This window comes from Penicillium hordei (assembly GCF_028827395.1).
Source record: "Penicillium hordei strain IBT 12815 chromosome Unknown utg000001l_segment0_segment0, whole genome shotgun sequence".
In the NCBI taxonomy this organism is placed as follows: Eukaryota; Fungi; Ascomycota; class Eurotiomycetes; order Eurotiales; family Aspergillaceae; genus Penicillium; species Penicillium hordei.
Window position 1 is genome coordinate 7,497,155 of NW_026623142.1, and position 15,647 is coordinate 7,512,801.

At 47.5% G+C, this 15,647-nt stretch overlaps 6 protein-coding genes across 6 annotated transcripts; 4 read left to right on the plus strand and 2 right to left on the minus strand.

The window, feature by feature from the left end:
* Positions 1-3,748: 3,748 nt before the first annotated feature.
* Positions 3,749-5,988, plus strand: N7537_002829 (fungal specific transcription factor domain-containing protein; the record flags this gene model as incomplete). The annotated part of the gene is made up of 5 exons (XM_056893887.1): positions 3,749-4,075; positions 4,132-4,212; positions 4,267-4,907; positions 4,961-5,146; positions 5,217-5,988. 5 exons carry the CDS (start codon positions 3,749-3,751, stop codon positions 5,986-5,988), a joined length of 2,007 nt encoding a protein of 668 aa, XP_056758882.1.
* A 592-nt stretch (positions 5,989-6,580) lies between these two features.
* Positions 6,581-8,092, plus strand: N7537_002830 (ClpP/crotonase-like domain-containing protein; the record flags this gene model as incomplete). The annotated part of the gene is made up of 5 exons (XM_056893888.1): positions 6,581-6,594; positions 6,927-7,078; positions 7,186-7,323; positions 7,423-7,968; positions 8,043-8,092. The coding sequence occupies 5 exons, from the start codon at positions 6,581-6,583 to the stop codon at positions 8,090-8,092; spliced, it is 900 nt and encodes a 299-aa protein (XP_056758883.1).
* A 196-nt stretch (positions 8,093-8,288) lies between these two features.
* On the minus strand, positions 8,289-9,215 carry N7537_002831 (uncharacterized protein; the record flags this gene model as incomplete). Its single annotated transcript, XM_056893889.1, has 3 exons — positions 8,289-8,798; positions 8,858-9,113; positions 9,178-9,215. 3 exons carry the CDS (start codon positions 9,213-9,215, stop codon positions 8,289-8,291), a joined length of 804 nt encoding a protein of 267 aa, XP_056758884.1.
* Positions 9,216-9,924: 709 nt separating this feature from the next.
* Positions 9,925-11,274, plus strand: N7537_002832 (thiolase family protein; the record flags this gene model as incomplete). The annotated part of the gene is made up of 2 exons (XM_056893890.1): positions 9,925-11,022; positions 11,074-11,274. The coding sequence occupies 2 exons, from the start codon at positions 9,925-9,927 to the stop codon at positions 11,272-11,274; spliced, it is 1,299 nt and encodes a 432-aa protein (XP_056758885.1).
* Positions 11,275-11,871: 597 nt separating this feature from the next.
* On the minus strand, positions 11,872-12,564 carry N7537_002833 (enoyl-CoA hydratase/isomerase family protein; the record flags this gene model as incomplete). Its single annotated transcript, XM_056893891.1, has 1 exon — positions 11,872-12,564. The coding sequence occupies one exon, from the start codon at positions 12,562-12,564 to the stop codon at positions 11,872-11,874; it is 693 nt and encodes a 230-aa protein (XP_056758886.1).
* A 712-nt stretch (positions 12,565-13,276) lies between these two features.
* N7537_002834 (uncharacterized protein) lies at positions 13,277-15,200 on the plus strand (the record flags this gene model as incomplete). The annotated part of the gene is made up of 5 exons (XM_056893892.1): positions 13,277-13,530; positions 13,581-13,951; positions 14,004-14,075; positions 14,138-14,815; positions 14,875-15,200. 5 exons carry the CDS (start codon positions 13,277-13,279, stop codon positions 15,198-15,200), a joined length of 1,701 nt encoding a protein of 566 aa, XP_056758887.1.
* Positions 15,201-15,647: the final 447 nt, after the last annotated feature.

A 15,647-nucleotide genomic window follows, 5' to 3' on the forward strand; every position in this document is an offset into this window, starting at 1 on the left:
ATCTAAAAAGGTTACAGGACTATGCAATTTTGATTACTTATGTCGCCATGTTGACGAGCCCGCCCATGGACTGATGGGTGTGCGCGAGGCTTTTCGTCGGTCCGAATTCAACCCTGACATGAGTCATCATGCAATATGACATGCTTTGAACGGTCGCTACACTATGCGGCTTCGGCCATATATAGGGTAGTCTGAATTGCTAAGTATCACATTACGAATTATGTCAAGTGTGGATTGGGGGAGTCTCGGCGCCATTTCTGGGAGTGGTGGTGCACAGCGAGCAAGAAAGTTGACTCACCACGTCTAGTGTAAAAGACTTCCTCTGCATACTCATCAACCCCTGCCCACCCCCCGCTCAGTGAGTGGATGAAATTCTTTTGGCAGAAGGTCTGGGGTGCTGGATTATGGGATCTATAATAAATGACTAGCTTTTAAGATCGACTAACTAGGAAGATTTCTTGTTTTATAGATGGATTATATAAGATTATTAAGAAAGTAGGCAACTTTTATAAGTTATAGCTACTAGATATAATTCGGGTTTATCCTATTTTCTACTTAAGTAAGTTACAAAGGCCGTGATAATGGAGCCTTTATAGGGTTGTATACACATCCGCCGCTGCCGATAAAGATTATAGAAATAAACAAATAAGAAGTCGAGAAGATCTTGATTACCAGAATACACTTCCTAGAACTAGGTATAGGATAAGCTCTTAATGCCTAAAAGATAACAAGATTACGAGGTATCTTGCGGAATTAAGAGATAGAAGCCCTAAGTATTCTAGAAAGAGTATGATGTAAGGTTCCTATTCTTCTAAGGCTAGCATGTGATATTCTATCGATCCTAGCTAGTAGTGTAAGCGTTAAGCGATTATTCAATTACGTTCGCGATATCTACTATCGTCGTAGTCAATTAAAACTAAGTAACTACGACCCGAGGACTTAGTTTGTATGATAAACCTTCCATTTTTACACGAGTGGCAAATTTATATGAAAATGATATCACAGATTGGGGCCTGAATCACTTCTGGATAGAAGAGTATTTTATACCTCAAATCAGACTGATTGCAATACAAAAACAAGGTGGCCTAGTTCCTCAAGGCCTAAATGTAAACAGTAATGATGACACTTAGGCCACTTGATCGCCCTTATACATCTCAAAGGTTGGGATATTGATAGGCGTGGTGTTTCCCGCCCATAATCCGGCACATCCTGCCCAGTCTGCGATATTGGTCAATACCACCTTGCTCACTTTGACAAAAGGGACCGGAAATATATTAGGACTCACAAGTAAGGAATGCGACAACTAAGCCAAACGAGTACCCAGCCCTTAGCAATGCAGCGCTGCCAACCATGTTCCCACAGGCGAGAAGCAACAAACAAATGCTTAGGAAGACTAGGTCCAGGAATAAGACCCAGGAAGAGCGCACCGCCCCAATAGATAATATCACTGTCAATATAAACCATGCCAGAAGAAACATAGCCAAAGCTTGCTCAAACTCGGGTCGTATCGCTCCTGTTTCAGGATCGGTATATGCCGCCATGATCCCTGTACCCGGTAGGTAAATCATCGCATAGGAGAAATTAAAGGCGGCGTATGAAGGGAATAAGGTAGCCCCAAACTATTCAGATAAGAGTGAGAAAATACTGACAACTTGCTGGCTCTAAATTACCAAGCATGTAGTATCAACTTACTATATTGCCGCTGAGGAATTCTATAACCCCAGCAATAAACTGACAGACGCCCCCAAAAAACATCAAAACTCCGATGAGTATATTGGGCGTGGTAATTGAACGGGCTTGAAGCCCCATAATGGAGATAAGAAATATTCCTTTGATCCACATAAGTAAATGCTCTCCGAACCGAGAACGAAAGGCTTACCGGTAGCAAAAGAGAGCAATCCTAGGGGCGATGGACTTGCAAGAGTGCGGTTGACTATTGGATAGTCAGGGTGGGGCCAGCGGTTAAGGTGACCCCCATCCGTGCTCTTCCGTTCAATGTGGTCAGAGGCATGTTTATCAACAGGCTCCACGATGTCCGACATAGTGCGAGACTGGGCAAGACAAAAACAATATCCGGAATGATGATGTTGATCTTTTCGGGTCCTTCTGGAATCGCCGAAGACAGATTATCTGCCAGAGGACTTGCATTCCTCTGGGTTACCAATTTTATATCAACCACTGCAATTGGAATCAGTTGTCCAAAATTACCGATGCGCAAGCGGGGTCCCCATTGTTCTCTGTGGGCGCGCAAAGTTCAAGCAGAGCCACGAACTAGACTTTGTCCCACTTCGAACAAGAGCCAATGGGTGGCTTAGATTCTAACCTCGGAACATTCGGGATCTCCGGGCCAAGGTTATCGGTCCAGGAGGATCGCCCCAATAATTACATCCCATGCCTCTGGCGGTGTGCGGTGGTTCTCGGGCACGGGTAACTAACCAAGTGTGCTGATCTAGGGTCACTCCTTAAGGAGTCACAATTATTATAACAATAATATCAGAGCTCATTCAGCTGCTCGCTATCTTACAGAGGAGCCTCCACCCTCCAGTCGTACCTGTTACTTATAAGCTCTACAACCATTCCTAGGTCATTGTTGAATCATCTGCACGTCGCTTCGCCCGTCTATAATTACTACTACTTCACATATAATGGATATATATACAGGGAAATGATCACATACTTCTGCTAAGGGATTTATCTATAATTACTTATAGTATTATTATAATTTAATATTTATCCGTCGAGACATATATATTGATTGGCCTTTGACTCAACTGATATAAAAAAGAGCAGCTAACATCAAGATTAGTCGCCGTTGGTGTATCTCCACGATTAAAGTGAACCTTTTCCAAGTACAAGTGTTAGCTATATGCTACATCACCAAACCAATTCAAAACACAAAGCAAGGTTGAATGACCAATCGGATTGCTAAGGGTAACTAAGTTCACTAACCAACTGAATGACATTGTCTGTTCTTTTTGTGGAGTAGCCCCCGCCCCCGCCACCGCGATGATCCATACTTCTGACTGAAATATGGGGTCTCTTCCCCGATTCTTGAACGCGACGTGATCTAGCTCTCCCCTACACAATTCAACCCGACCTTCACTTCTTTATCTGGCCCCGATTTCCCGTCAACTACTGTACAGTGGTAAAGAATCCTCCACAGGAAGGCCCAACATGACCGATACCTACAATGCGTCATACCATTCCTCACACACCGAACTCCCAAATCCACGGCGCAAAAGAGGCCGGGTAGCCTGTGACTCGTGCCATTCACGTAAGGTTAGATGTGATTTTACTTCTAGCGGTATGCCCTGTACAAACTGCCGGCTTGATAAGCAGAAGTGCTTCCCGTGGAAGCCACGCAACAAGTGAGACCCTCGAACCTATTTACTCAGAGGACGTGACCTAACTCGATCATAAAAGACATAGAAAAAGGCATACCAGCAATTCTCCCGACACGAGAACTAATCAAACTACCACCGCGACCGTGACCTTCCCTCACAGTCCGCTGGATGTGTACCCACCATCTTTGTCTGACTTCCCAGATCCCAGGCCGGGAGTGAGTTTCGATTTTCCTCTCGCTCCTACTTCACTACCATCACCCAACGGCTCTTCTTTCCTATATGGGAATGAGGAATCAATCAGGGGACTGGTTCTCCCCGGTTCGCCTTCAGAATGTATTTCGGAGTATTCGTCACTTCGACGGAATGTTTCCAGCACGAGCTCACTTCGCTTTTCGGTACCGTCGATGCTGGGCGAGAGTGCATCCGAATCAAGCAAGAGAATTTCTGACCGAAGTGTCGTCTTCTCGTACTACGAATTTCTAGGGTTACAGGGTCTTCCCAAATTGCTTTCAGCGGACGTCAAATATCTCGAATCTAAGGGGTGTTTCCGGGTTCCCAGCGATAATTATCTGGACGATTTCATGCAGATGTATTTTCTCCACGTCCACCCCTTCATGCCAATTCTCAACGAAGGAGACTTCTGGAACTCATATGGGCAGAAGGACAACATGCTTGGTGCCTCCAAGGTCTCCCTCTTGGTCCTCCAAGCCATGCTGTTTGCTGCGTCCGCAGTATGTAACACGGTTTCATATCATGATACTAGTTCTTGTGCTAATACAGTTTAAAGTTTGTTCCCCTGCGCACATTACGAGCCTGTGGTTTCAGAGACTCTCATGAGGCCCGGGAAATGCTCCACCAGCGTGCTGCTGTAAGGAATACAGAGCCCCTCTACTATTATCTGCTAATGATGGTGTTTCAATAGCTACTCTATCAGTTTCAATCAGAATCAAACTTATCCTCCATAGCGCAGGCATCCCTGTTGTTGTCGCTCCAATCGTCCGCCCGTGATGTTCATAACAATACGTCATTCTTGTCCATCGCCATTCAATGCGCTCGTTTGGACCGTGCCCACCTCTACAGTGTACTTCCCCAGATGAGCGCACGAGAACGACAGGATAAAAAGAGACTGTGGTGGTGTTGCCTTGTACGTGACCGAGTCATTGCGCTTGGGGTGCGCCGGCCACTTCAGATCACCCCGGACCAATTTGATCAGCATAGGGAACCTTTCGCAGAGGAAGATTTAGAATGCGAGGTTGGACGATCTAGGGTTTATGATTCGGAATCCAAGCGGTCGCTCATTAAGATCTTCGTTACGCAGTGTGAACTGGCAGCCGCGCTCACATCAACCATCATGGCTATCTATCCGCCGGACAGTGTTCTCATGTCTCTGCCACACGCGAGCCCAGATCTGGCGGGGCTGTCCGGCAGGATAAAAAGTTGTAGACAGGACCTCAATACGTGGTCCGATGCTGCAGAGGCACGATTAAAACACAACTCTGGAAAGGACGTTCTGGGTGTTAACTTTGTGACGCTGTACGCAGATCTGTTGCAGATATATTACCAGTAAGTGGACGCTTATGTCCGGCCGCATTATCCAGTTAGCTCATTCCGCTTAGTACTGCCCGGATGGCGCTGTGCCATTTCATTATCTATACTTCCAGCACGTGCTATGCTCGCAACGCAGACTGGACGATGCAGTTGAATATCAGCGAGGGTGATCTCAAGTCAGCCTACGCCGGCCTACAAGATGTTTTCAAGAGGCTGGTGAAATCCAACCTCGCTGGCTATCTTCCGATTAGCGCGTATGCCACCTTCATCTCGTCGATTTCCATTCCGCTGTCACCAAAGGCTACAAATACTGATCGATTGCAGATCCGCGTATACGGCACTACCTCTGCTATTGGCCTCTCTCGACGTCTGCCTGTCAACATCGGAGTACCAGAAGAAAAGGCATATGCGAGACCTCTCACAGTGGGCAGAGGCCATGCGACAATACGAACGCCGTTTCAGATTCGCCAAATTTGTTTCTGAGATAGTTCGTAAAGTTCTTCAGTTTGTGAACTACGCATCATCGTCAAGGGCTCCTTGGTCCCCAGTCGACAATATATCCGGATTGACCGCATCTACACCAAACCACCTACCTCGAAACTGGAGTGAAATTCATGCGCAGAATCCGCAGCTATATTTCAAGCTCTTGTTCTCGCTGGACCATTCCCTATCTTACGGGAAAATGCCGTCTTTAGGTGAACTTCCTGATTGGTCTCTTGCGCAACGCAGTCCCCGGCGAGATAAGTCACTGGACGCTACAGGATGGGCAAACGGAGATCTGGATTTGAACTCTTCAGCAATGTTGGGTACTTTTTCTCCGGGTGTACTAGAGCGAAGCGTCCCTTTTGACTGCTCATCAAACGAGCAGTGGGAAACTGTCCTTTCGATTCCGAGATTATCGCCACCTCCCTATCTCCAGCCGTCTCAACCGCCTGAGCATGAGGATGTTGTGGCCGGATCCCAAACAAATCTTGCTTCCGTGCGCTCTGAGCCCCAGGCATATCACAATGACAACGAAGTGGATGCCGGTGACGACCAATCAATGTTCGACACACTTTCCTTCCTTCTCCAGTATTCATGCCCCTCTATTGGATAGTAATTACGGAGAAGTAGGTTTGTGTGTGTTTTCGAATTGCACATTGCTGAAATAATTATAGATAACGTCCTCTTTTGGTAGATGTTAGTAAACCAAGGTGAATCTACTTTCAATCGGCGTCTTTCACTCTACGGAATGGTCGTAGGTAGCAAACCTCTCCAGACCAACGAGAGACATTTGTTTGTGTGCTACAATTCCGAAATTCATACTGGAATGGAATTAACCATGCCTCGAACTGTACTTGCAACGCCGGGACCTTACGATCTTCAATTCTGGGAAGCTCTAGTGCTGTTTAAATATTGCTTTTCTGCTGGAGAATAGAGTTCTGTATAAGTTGTATCAAATCATGCGCCACGGCGATTTCCGACTTCTTTAGTCTGCTTTCCCTCCTGATCACCCCACAGTAGGAGATGCAAGCTTAGAATTGGCGTACTGAGGGGCACATGGCCATCTCCAAGTAGGTAATTAAGCCAGAGCTATGCTAGTGCGGATGTCCATGGATCTCCTCATTGAGGATATGGTATGTGATCCAATATCCAGGAGGATATGCTGTATTCTAGTGGCGACAGAACAATACCATCGAGACTGTCAAATGAAGCTATATTGGTATGGCCCCGTATGGATGCAGGATGAATAAGGCCAAGCGGAACCAGAACAGAATGAATTGGTTGATTGATCGGAGAAGAAAATTGGAGGATCAGCAAATACCGAACCTCATAATTACCGAGGCCGAGCCGGGGAAGCCTTCCCGAGGTCACCACACGCCCTGGGTGTTGCATAGAAGAAGAAAACGTAGAAAAGGAAGGTGGAAATATCAAGCTGAAAAAAGGGTTTCCTGATCCTACGTTCTTCTGTTTGGTCACACTGGGACCCCCTACTCTAGGTTGACTGAATATTATCCATCTGCGCGGGTAGCAGACTGAGCTGATTAGTTCCAGTCTGTTCTTAAGAAAACCAAAACGAAAGGTCGCCACGTCGTTCCACCTCTCGTTATTTACTGTGCTCAGTGCTAGCAGTGAATCTTCTAATGGCGTCGTCAACCGTTCTACCAGTGTACGAGCACATCATTTGCTCAACTCCGAAGCCCAGGGTAGGTCTGAGTAGGTTACCAATTCCATTGTTATTTATCACGCAGATCGTGGACCAGACATCCCACACGTCCTAGATGTAAGGATCCTCACTCACTAACAATCGCAGTTGTGCTCAACCGACCGCAAGCGCTGAATGCTCTCTGCAATGCGCTGGTTACTGAACTCAACGACGCGCTGTCTCACTTCGATAAAAGCAGGAGTATTGGTGCGATCATCATAACTGGCAGTGAGAAGGCTTTCGCTGGTATGCCTGAACCCAAACCATCCCCGCTTTCCTTCCCATGAGCATCAGCTTTGTCGAGTCCGGTGGGCTGATCTGGTACCCCTGTGTGTCCAAATGTAGCCGGCGCAGATATAAAGGAGATAGCGGAGTTGTCATTCTCGGCCGCATATTCAGAAGATATTGTTGCCTTGTGGTCGCACCTCGCGAACAATATCCGGAAGCCTGTCATTGCGGCAGTCAAAGGCTACGCGTTGGGTGGAGGCTTCGAGCTCGCGCTCATGGCGGACACTCTCTATTGTACCTCTGATGCAATGTTTGGTCTGCCGGAGATCAAGTTGGGGGTTATTCCCGGTTCTGGAGGCTCGCAGCGTTTGACGAGAATTGTTGGAAAGAGTAAGGCTATGGAGCTGATTCTAACAGGCGAATATCTCACTGGTAAGGAGGCCGGGGAGTGGGGACTTGCGGCCAAAGTGATTACCGGTGGAAGAGAGGAATTACTCGCTGCTGCTATCAAGACAGCGGAGAAAATCGCCAGTTACGGCCAGATTGCAGTGCTAGCAGCCAAGGAGGTGGTCGGCAAGAGCCAGGAATTACCACTCAGAGAGGGTACAGAGTATGAACGACGACTCTTCCACGGGCTGTTTGGAACAGCAGACCAGAAAATCGGTTTGTCACCCTTGTCTATAATAGGGGCCGTGAATCATGTATAAATCCTCCGCAGTTGCTGATAGTTTATACAGGAATGACCGCCTTCATGGGCAAGAAAAGGCCCGTCTGGTCCCGCATATAGATACAACTCATTCACTGCCAAGTATTCTTCGATCCCCCCTTTTTCTTTAAATGGCTATTTATGGTTACAATTCGTAGAGTAACGGATTACGTGTGAAAGATTAGCTGCTCAAGGCAGTATTGGATCAAAGTGAAAAACACTGAAATCAATTCTATCACTAGGTATTGGATAGCCCTGTAGATTCATGAAGCTAGGATCACAATTTAGAAGGTAACCTCATTGCCCCATCAAGCCTCAAACAACATCCATTAAGCATCCGGTTCCGACATATTTCTAGAACAAACTCTGAAAACTCGTCGGGCTTTCCCGCTCGTTTCGGCCATTCAAAGTTGCGCTCGATCGTCTGTCGTGCCTTTTCAGGCAGTTTCCCCTTCGCGGTCATAGCAGTGGAGAAGAGACTAGGAGCAATAGAGACAGCTCTGATCCCATATCGACTCAGATCTCGTGCCAAGGGTAGTGTAAGTGACCGGATGGCCCCTTTCGTAGCTGAATATGCCACTTGGCCCGGCTGTCCATCGTATGCCGCAGCCGAAGACACCATGACGACGACCCCTCGTTCATATTCGTTCCCAGGGTCGATTGATTCGGGTAACTGGGCAAGCTGGGAGACCACGAGACGGATAAGATTGAGGGTTCCGACAAGATTGATGTTGATGGCATTTTGGATAGTTGAAAGAGCCAACGGCTCGAAAGAAGAGTTGATTATCTGTTTCTCGTTAGATAGCGTTCCTTTGTTGAAGTTGAAGACCAAAGGGTGTGAGTTACCATTCCTGGGGCAAGAACACCTGCGCAGCAAACAGTGCCCCCTAAGGGGGCGTGGGTCTCATTACTCCATTTGACAGTATCTTGCACTGCGTCTGCAACACTTGTCGTGGATGCAATATCTACTGGGTAGAATTTCACCCGATTGGGTGGGAGTTTCTCCACGATGGCTTTGGCAGGTTCAGTAAGATCAAAGACAGCAACATATGCCCCATTGTGAACTAAGCCTGTGGTAGTTGCCAGGCCCAGCCCGGAGGATCTACATGCAACAATGTTAGTGACCTTGAGCCTGATCTTAATGATGGTTGCGTGATCCCGCTTACCCGCCGGAGATAATAAATGTTCTATCTTGCACTCTCATTTTTCTGTTTGGTTCTCTTTTTTCTCAGAACAATAACCGCCGCAAGATAGGTGGCCTTATAGAAGTATACATATCTTGTTTGCTCAAAGTGGATGGTCTCGGCTATCGGGGAGGCAAGCTCGGTAAACTACTGCGGCCTCCTCGGTTCTGGGGGGCGAAAATTATCTATATTAAGATCTATATTTTACATAAATTCGGGTTAAAATAGGTTATTTGTAGGGTTTTAAATCGGGAATCATAACCCTAACCCGCAGCGATTTCGGGTGTAGGTTGAAGGTCTTAACCCGTATTGCGGGTTATGGCGTAGACTAGCCATACGTGATTAAGGGAATCGAGACTATACAATTTTCGCCTATGCGGAGATTATATGAACTACTCCTTTGAGTGATACTATTTTCGGCAAGAATATCATCGATGGTCTACAGTTTAGGGGCGTTCTTCCTCGGACCGATAGGACCACTTCCCGTGGCCTAAACTGCCTCGGAACTGAACTAGTCCTTGCCTTGTCCCGTACCCCTCGTTTCAACAACAGCCCATCATGCTTCCTGATTGACTTATATATAATTTCTCGTTTCTACCGTATTGAAACCATTCCTAATCTTTTGGGCTGATACTCCTGAGCAAAGCTAGCTCACTTATATCGTCACTTGCTTCTAGCCGCATATAACCCACCTTACCTGCGCAAATAAGTGGAAAGTTGTCTTACGTCATGTCTTCCAAGACTTTGGAGCCCACTGGCATCTCCTCGACCGCTGCCGAGCGTCTCAGCCAAGTGGGTCATCATCTAAATCCGACGACCACGGAGCGAACAGAGATTCTAGACGTATATATTCTGAGCGCCGCCAGGACTCCGACCACTCGCTTCGGTAGTTCATTCGCCAACGTGCCGGCTCCACAACTAGGAGCATACGCTATTAAAGAGGCACTCAGAAAGTCCAAGTTGCCTCTGACCAGGATTACTGATGTCTACATGGGCAACGTCCTGCAAGGATCTGTTGGCCAGTCACCTGCACGTCAAGCTGCAATACTTGCCGGACTCCCGACAACGGCCGAAGCGGTCACCATCAATAAAGTGTGTGCATCTGGTCTCAAAGCGGTCGTGATGGCCGCCCAAAACATCCAGCTAGGGTTATCCGAAGCGCAGGTCGCTGGAGGAATGGAAAGCATGTCCTGCGTTCCGTACTACCTTCCCAGAACACCCCACTTCAGTCCACCTGGACATATTAAGCTAGAGGATGGCCTAATGAAGGATGGTCTTTGGGACGTCTACAACCAGATACACATGGGAAGCTGTGCGGAAAACACAGCTCAAAAGCTCAATATCTCTCGAGAGGCTCAGGATGAATATGCCATCCGTAGCTTTCTACGAGCACAAAAGGCATGGGCTGAAGGGAAGTTCAAGGACGAAGTTGTTCCAGTCACTGTGAAGGAAAAAGGTGGAGAGGTTGTAGTCAGTCAAGATGAAGGGTTCGACAGGCTTAACGTGGACAAGGTGCCAAAGTTGAAGCCGTCATTTACCAAAGAGAGTACTGGAACTGTGACGGCTGCAAACTCTTCACCTCTTAACGACGGCGCGAGCGCGCTGGTTTTGGTCAACAGGGCTCTTGCTCAAGAGTACGGGTCTCAGAGCAAAGTTTTGTCAAAAATCATCTCAACGGCTGATGCTGCCGTTGATCCTATTGATTTTACCATTGCCCCGGCCAAGGCAGTGCCGATCGCTCTAGAGCGTGCAGGATTAAGGAAGGAGGATATCGCAGTATGGGAATTCAATGAAGCATTTGCAGCGGTCATCAAGGCTAACGAAAAGGTAGTCTTCAAGAGCTTGTCATGTCGTACATATTTGCTAATCTGTTCTTAGATCCTCGGCCTTGAAAACGCGAACGTGAATCCGCTAGGAGGAGCTATATCTTTGGGCCACGCTCTCGGCAGCTCGGGATCCAGGATTCTTACCACTCTATTGCATCAGCTTAAGATCGGGGAGTACGGCGTCGCAGCGATTTGTAACGGCGGTGGTGCAGCAACGGCAGTTGTGGTTCAAAGGGTTAAGAGTGTAGATTAAGACAGAACGGTCAATCCAGGAGGTTATGCAATCATTCTATTTGCGGATAATACCTTCGCCTCATTTTGGATACACAATTATGTTTGAGAGCTAGGAAAAAGGGTCCCTGAAACTGTAGGTTGTTCAGATTGCCCGCCCGAGACAGAGGTCAGATTTGTTCGCGGAGGCATCGTTTTGGGATATCTAGAACATACGAGAGTACGGAGTATATATGCAAAGGTTACTTCCGTCAGTAGGTGGAATAGACTGCCGAAGCTGCCACCCGTGTGGTCAGTCTTTCTAACTAGTTACCAAGCAAGAAGTGACACATCTCTATTGCCGGCAGGTAAAGAAGTGCCCAGTTGTCGAACGTCGCTTACCATCCTGGTATACTACAGTTAGAACTGGAAGAGTGCTTGCTTGAGGCACCGAAACCTCAACAGACGTTATATACTTTTAGCAAGTCCTTTATCACAGAACTACAGTACTGGTAGTGGATATTACTGAACAAAGTTGTAACTCAGCTATGTTGTCGAATAAGTTCTTGGATCACTGTGAATAAAGCACCCTATGGCAGCGAACTGATCATGGTATAAGGATAGTCTATCCCAAGTCATGTTACAGACAACCCTTAGCATGTCCATTATCTTTAAGTCTGCGTTTCTGGCGTTGCGCACTTTGGAATTGCTCTTTGCCCCTTGCAGGATCCCCACTTGGTATCCTCTCCTCATGGATAAGATAGCATTCACGATCATTTGCTTCCAGTAACTCGTTGATAACTGGTTGTTTCATTAATCGTTTAGTTCCCAAGAGAGAACCAGTTGGGGACAGGGCAAGGTTTTCTGCGATCTCGATAACTTGGTCCAGAAAGTTTGCGGCTGGGAGGATCTTGGTGACCAGACCTAATTCCTTCGCCTCTGGGGCTAGGATCCGCTCCGCTGTAAGACATAACAATGATGCCCTCTGGTGGCCCATAAGCTTTGCGAACGTCAGACTCGAAGCAGCCTCTGGGGCCATTCCCCATTTGACGAACGGTGTGAAGAAATAGGCGTCCGGGATGGAATAGACCAAATCAAGCAATGCAAGGCTGCTGGCACCATATCCAACAGCAGGCCCATTCACCGCGGCAATTAGGATCTTCTCACACAAAATAAGTTCCTTGTTAAGTTGATGGAAGTCCGACCCGGGTGCGAAGGACATCTCCTCGTCACTGACTAGTTCCATGCCGGTGCAGAAGAATTTACCGTTTCCTGTCATGACAATGATCTTGACGTCGTCGTTTTGTCCCGCCCACCGAATGGCCTTCAACATGTCGGCCACTAGTCTAGGATGTAACGAGTTTCCTGCCTCAGGTCTATTGTACTTCAATAATAAAACTCCATTATGTGGTCCCTGAAGCTGGATGAACCTTAGTCCAAGTTCATCTGCCATCTTGACCTGTTCAATCCAGATATATTAGTTATGAGCTCCCTGTTTATTGTTGGTAAGGAGCACTCACTTCTCGGTCTGTTATCAAAAGTTCAAATGTAGAGGTTCTGGTTTGACCGCAGAGATGCAAACGCAGGGGAGATTGCACAGAATGGTTCGATCGCTAAATTGAATCTCGGTTCAAAAGTAATCAAGCACGTTAAATTAACCCTGAAGCAATTCACCAGTGACAGTTTTTAGCCTGAATTCGAGCGCCGAGGCGGGATACTGGTGTACCCTTGATTCTCACCCTAGCCGTCAACCTCGGGCCGTCGGTCGCCCGGGCCGTCATCAAGGACTGGTAAGGCTGCCATAGCTCTAAAATATTGACGATATTTGCGGTGAATGTTAGTTAATGAGGCGCATTAATATTTACTCGGCCCGATTCATAGCTAACCGATGTTGCCAAGAGCGATGGTGGACTAGACAGTTGGTAGAAGCCCCATGCCCCTGGGGGCAATGGCTGTACCCTAATGCCAAATAGATATAAGTAGCTCGCTTTCTTCGCTTTAGCTTCCGGAATTTAACGTGTACGAACCTCATCATTAATATCAATATGGAGTCCCTTACACAGAGTCCTTTGCAACGGCCAGATCATTTCAACTTCGCAACTGATGTTGTTGATACCTGGGCTGCCAAATCGCCCTCCTTGCAGGCCATGTTATGGGTGTCTCACGATAAGGCCACCCAAAAGTTGCTGACTTATCAACACTTCTCCCAGCAGTCACATCGCATTGCTCTCTTACTCGACCAGCTGGGTGCACGCCCAGGAGATGTTATGCTGCTAGTCCTTCCACGGGTTCCAGCATGGTAAGCGTTTTCTTTGACACTGGGTAACCGACTTTCTAACAGGTTTCCAGGTGGGAAATCTCTACAGCCGGTCTCCGCAGTGGAATTATAATTGCCCCGGCTACGACATTATTGACCGCGAGGGACATCGAGTACCGCTGTCAAAAAAGCAAAGCAACGGTTTTTGTCGGTGATACCACGAGTGTCCGCAAGGTCCTGCAGGTCCGTAACAAATGTCCCTCTCTCCGGGTCATCATCCAAGCAGAGGGTGAGCCGGAAGCAGGGGTAACGGACCTGTACAAGTCCCTTCAGCGGATCGAGACAACCGCAAGGTACTGCTCAGTCCGGCGCCCTTGGAATTCTCCGGCAATCGTATACTTTACATCAGGCACTTCTGGTCTACCTAAAATGGTGCGCCATAATCAGGTCTCTTATCCATTAGGTAATTTTAGCAAAGTACCAAGAGTCGCGGCAAGATTAAACTAACAACACAGCACATCTCCTCACCGGCAAATATTGGCTCAATTTAGGGCCTGGGAAGCTCTGCTGGAATTACACCGAGCAAGGTAAGTAGATGCCGACATTATCCCCTTCTAGTGAAATCTCTGCTGACTATTTGGGACTCCAGGATGGGGAAAAGCGGCATATTCTTACTTCGGAGCGTGGAACTGTGGCGCCAGTTTGTTTATCTGGGACGACCGTGGAGCATTCAATGCAACCACAATCCTCGAGCATTTGCATGATTTTCCAATCACAACACTATGTGCCCCTCCATTAGCCTGGCGGCAGCTTGTCCAGCAGCAGTGCCAACAATTCTACCGCAAGCATGCCCCGCGTGCTCTCGCACAATGCAATTCAGCTGGGGAGCCACTGGATAGCACAGTAATTAACCAATGGCGTGGCCTCAGTGGATTAACAATTTGTGAAGGTTACGGCCAAACTGAGACAACCTTGATGTGTGGAAACTATGGTGGTTTTGCAGTTCGCCCTGGGTCGATGGGCAAGCCGATTCCTGGAGTGCCTTTGTATGTCATCAACCTAGCTGGCGAAGAAACTGCAGCGAACGAAGAGGGGGAGTTGGCCCTCCTAGTTACCGATGGAGATTCTCCGTCAGATTTCTTCGGAATCTTCGACGGATATGTTCGTGATAACGGTGAGGTGACACGCAGCGAGAGAATCAGCACCTTCCATGGGAGGACCAGAAAGTGGTACCTGACTGGTGACAAGGCCAAGAGAGACAAGGATGGATATTTGTGGTTTGTGGGTCGCGCAGACGATGTTATCAACTCCTCTGGCTATCGAATCGGTTTGTGACTGCATCCCCAACAGGATCTGCGGAGCTAGCAGCTGATATCTCTTTTCTAGGCCCATTTGAAGTTGAATCCACACTGAAACAGCATCCCGCTGTGGCTGAATGCGTCGTGATATCTTCCCCTGACATGGTCCGTGGAGAGGTGGTCAAGGCTTTCATAGTTCTGACCTCAAGATACGCAAATTCCCCCCAAGCTCAGCTTACAAAGGAACTGCAAACGTTCTGTAAAACAAATTCTGCGCCGTATAAATACCCGCGGAAAGTGGCGTTTGTCAATCAGGAATTCTTACCCAGGACCAATAGCGGCAAGATCAAGAGGGCAGAACTGAGAAAGCTGGAAGGGCAGAATATGAAACCTGGGAACCTTCCTAAGTTGTAAGAGGTGGCGCTTACCAAACAGTATACTACTTTGTGCAACTAAAGGTGTATGTTTCTGTTTATAAATTACTATCCTCATCATCAGAGTTTATTCTTTATATCAAAACAGTAGCCTCTCCCCCAACTTTCTCGAGTAGGTTGATTTCATTCTATTATATATGCTTAAATGGCGACTCCCGTAAGGCCAAAATTGCTGCCCTACGATTGAAGAGAACCGGTGATTGCACCCAATTGTACCCTGATAAAGAGAATGCAAGCAGACCCAAGAGAAGATGATGAACATAAATTTGAGGGTAGTTGTGGGTATTTAACATCTCGGTCGTCACTACGATCCCAGCACGTAAGTCTTTACTCAGGAAAGAGATATGTCGAAGTATGTGGAATGGTAACTTACCACGAAAGGGCTTATTCATCAAGTGCCCACTTCACCATGCTTTTTTATAGACTG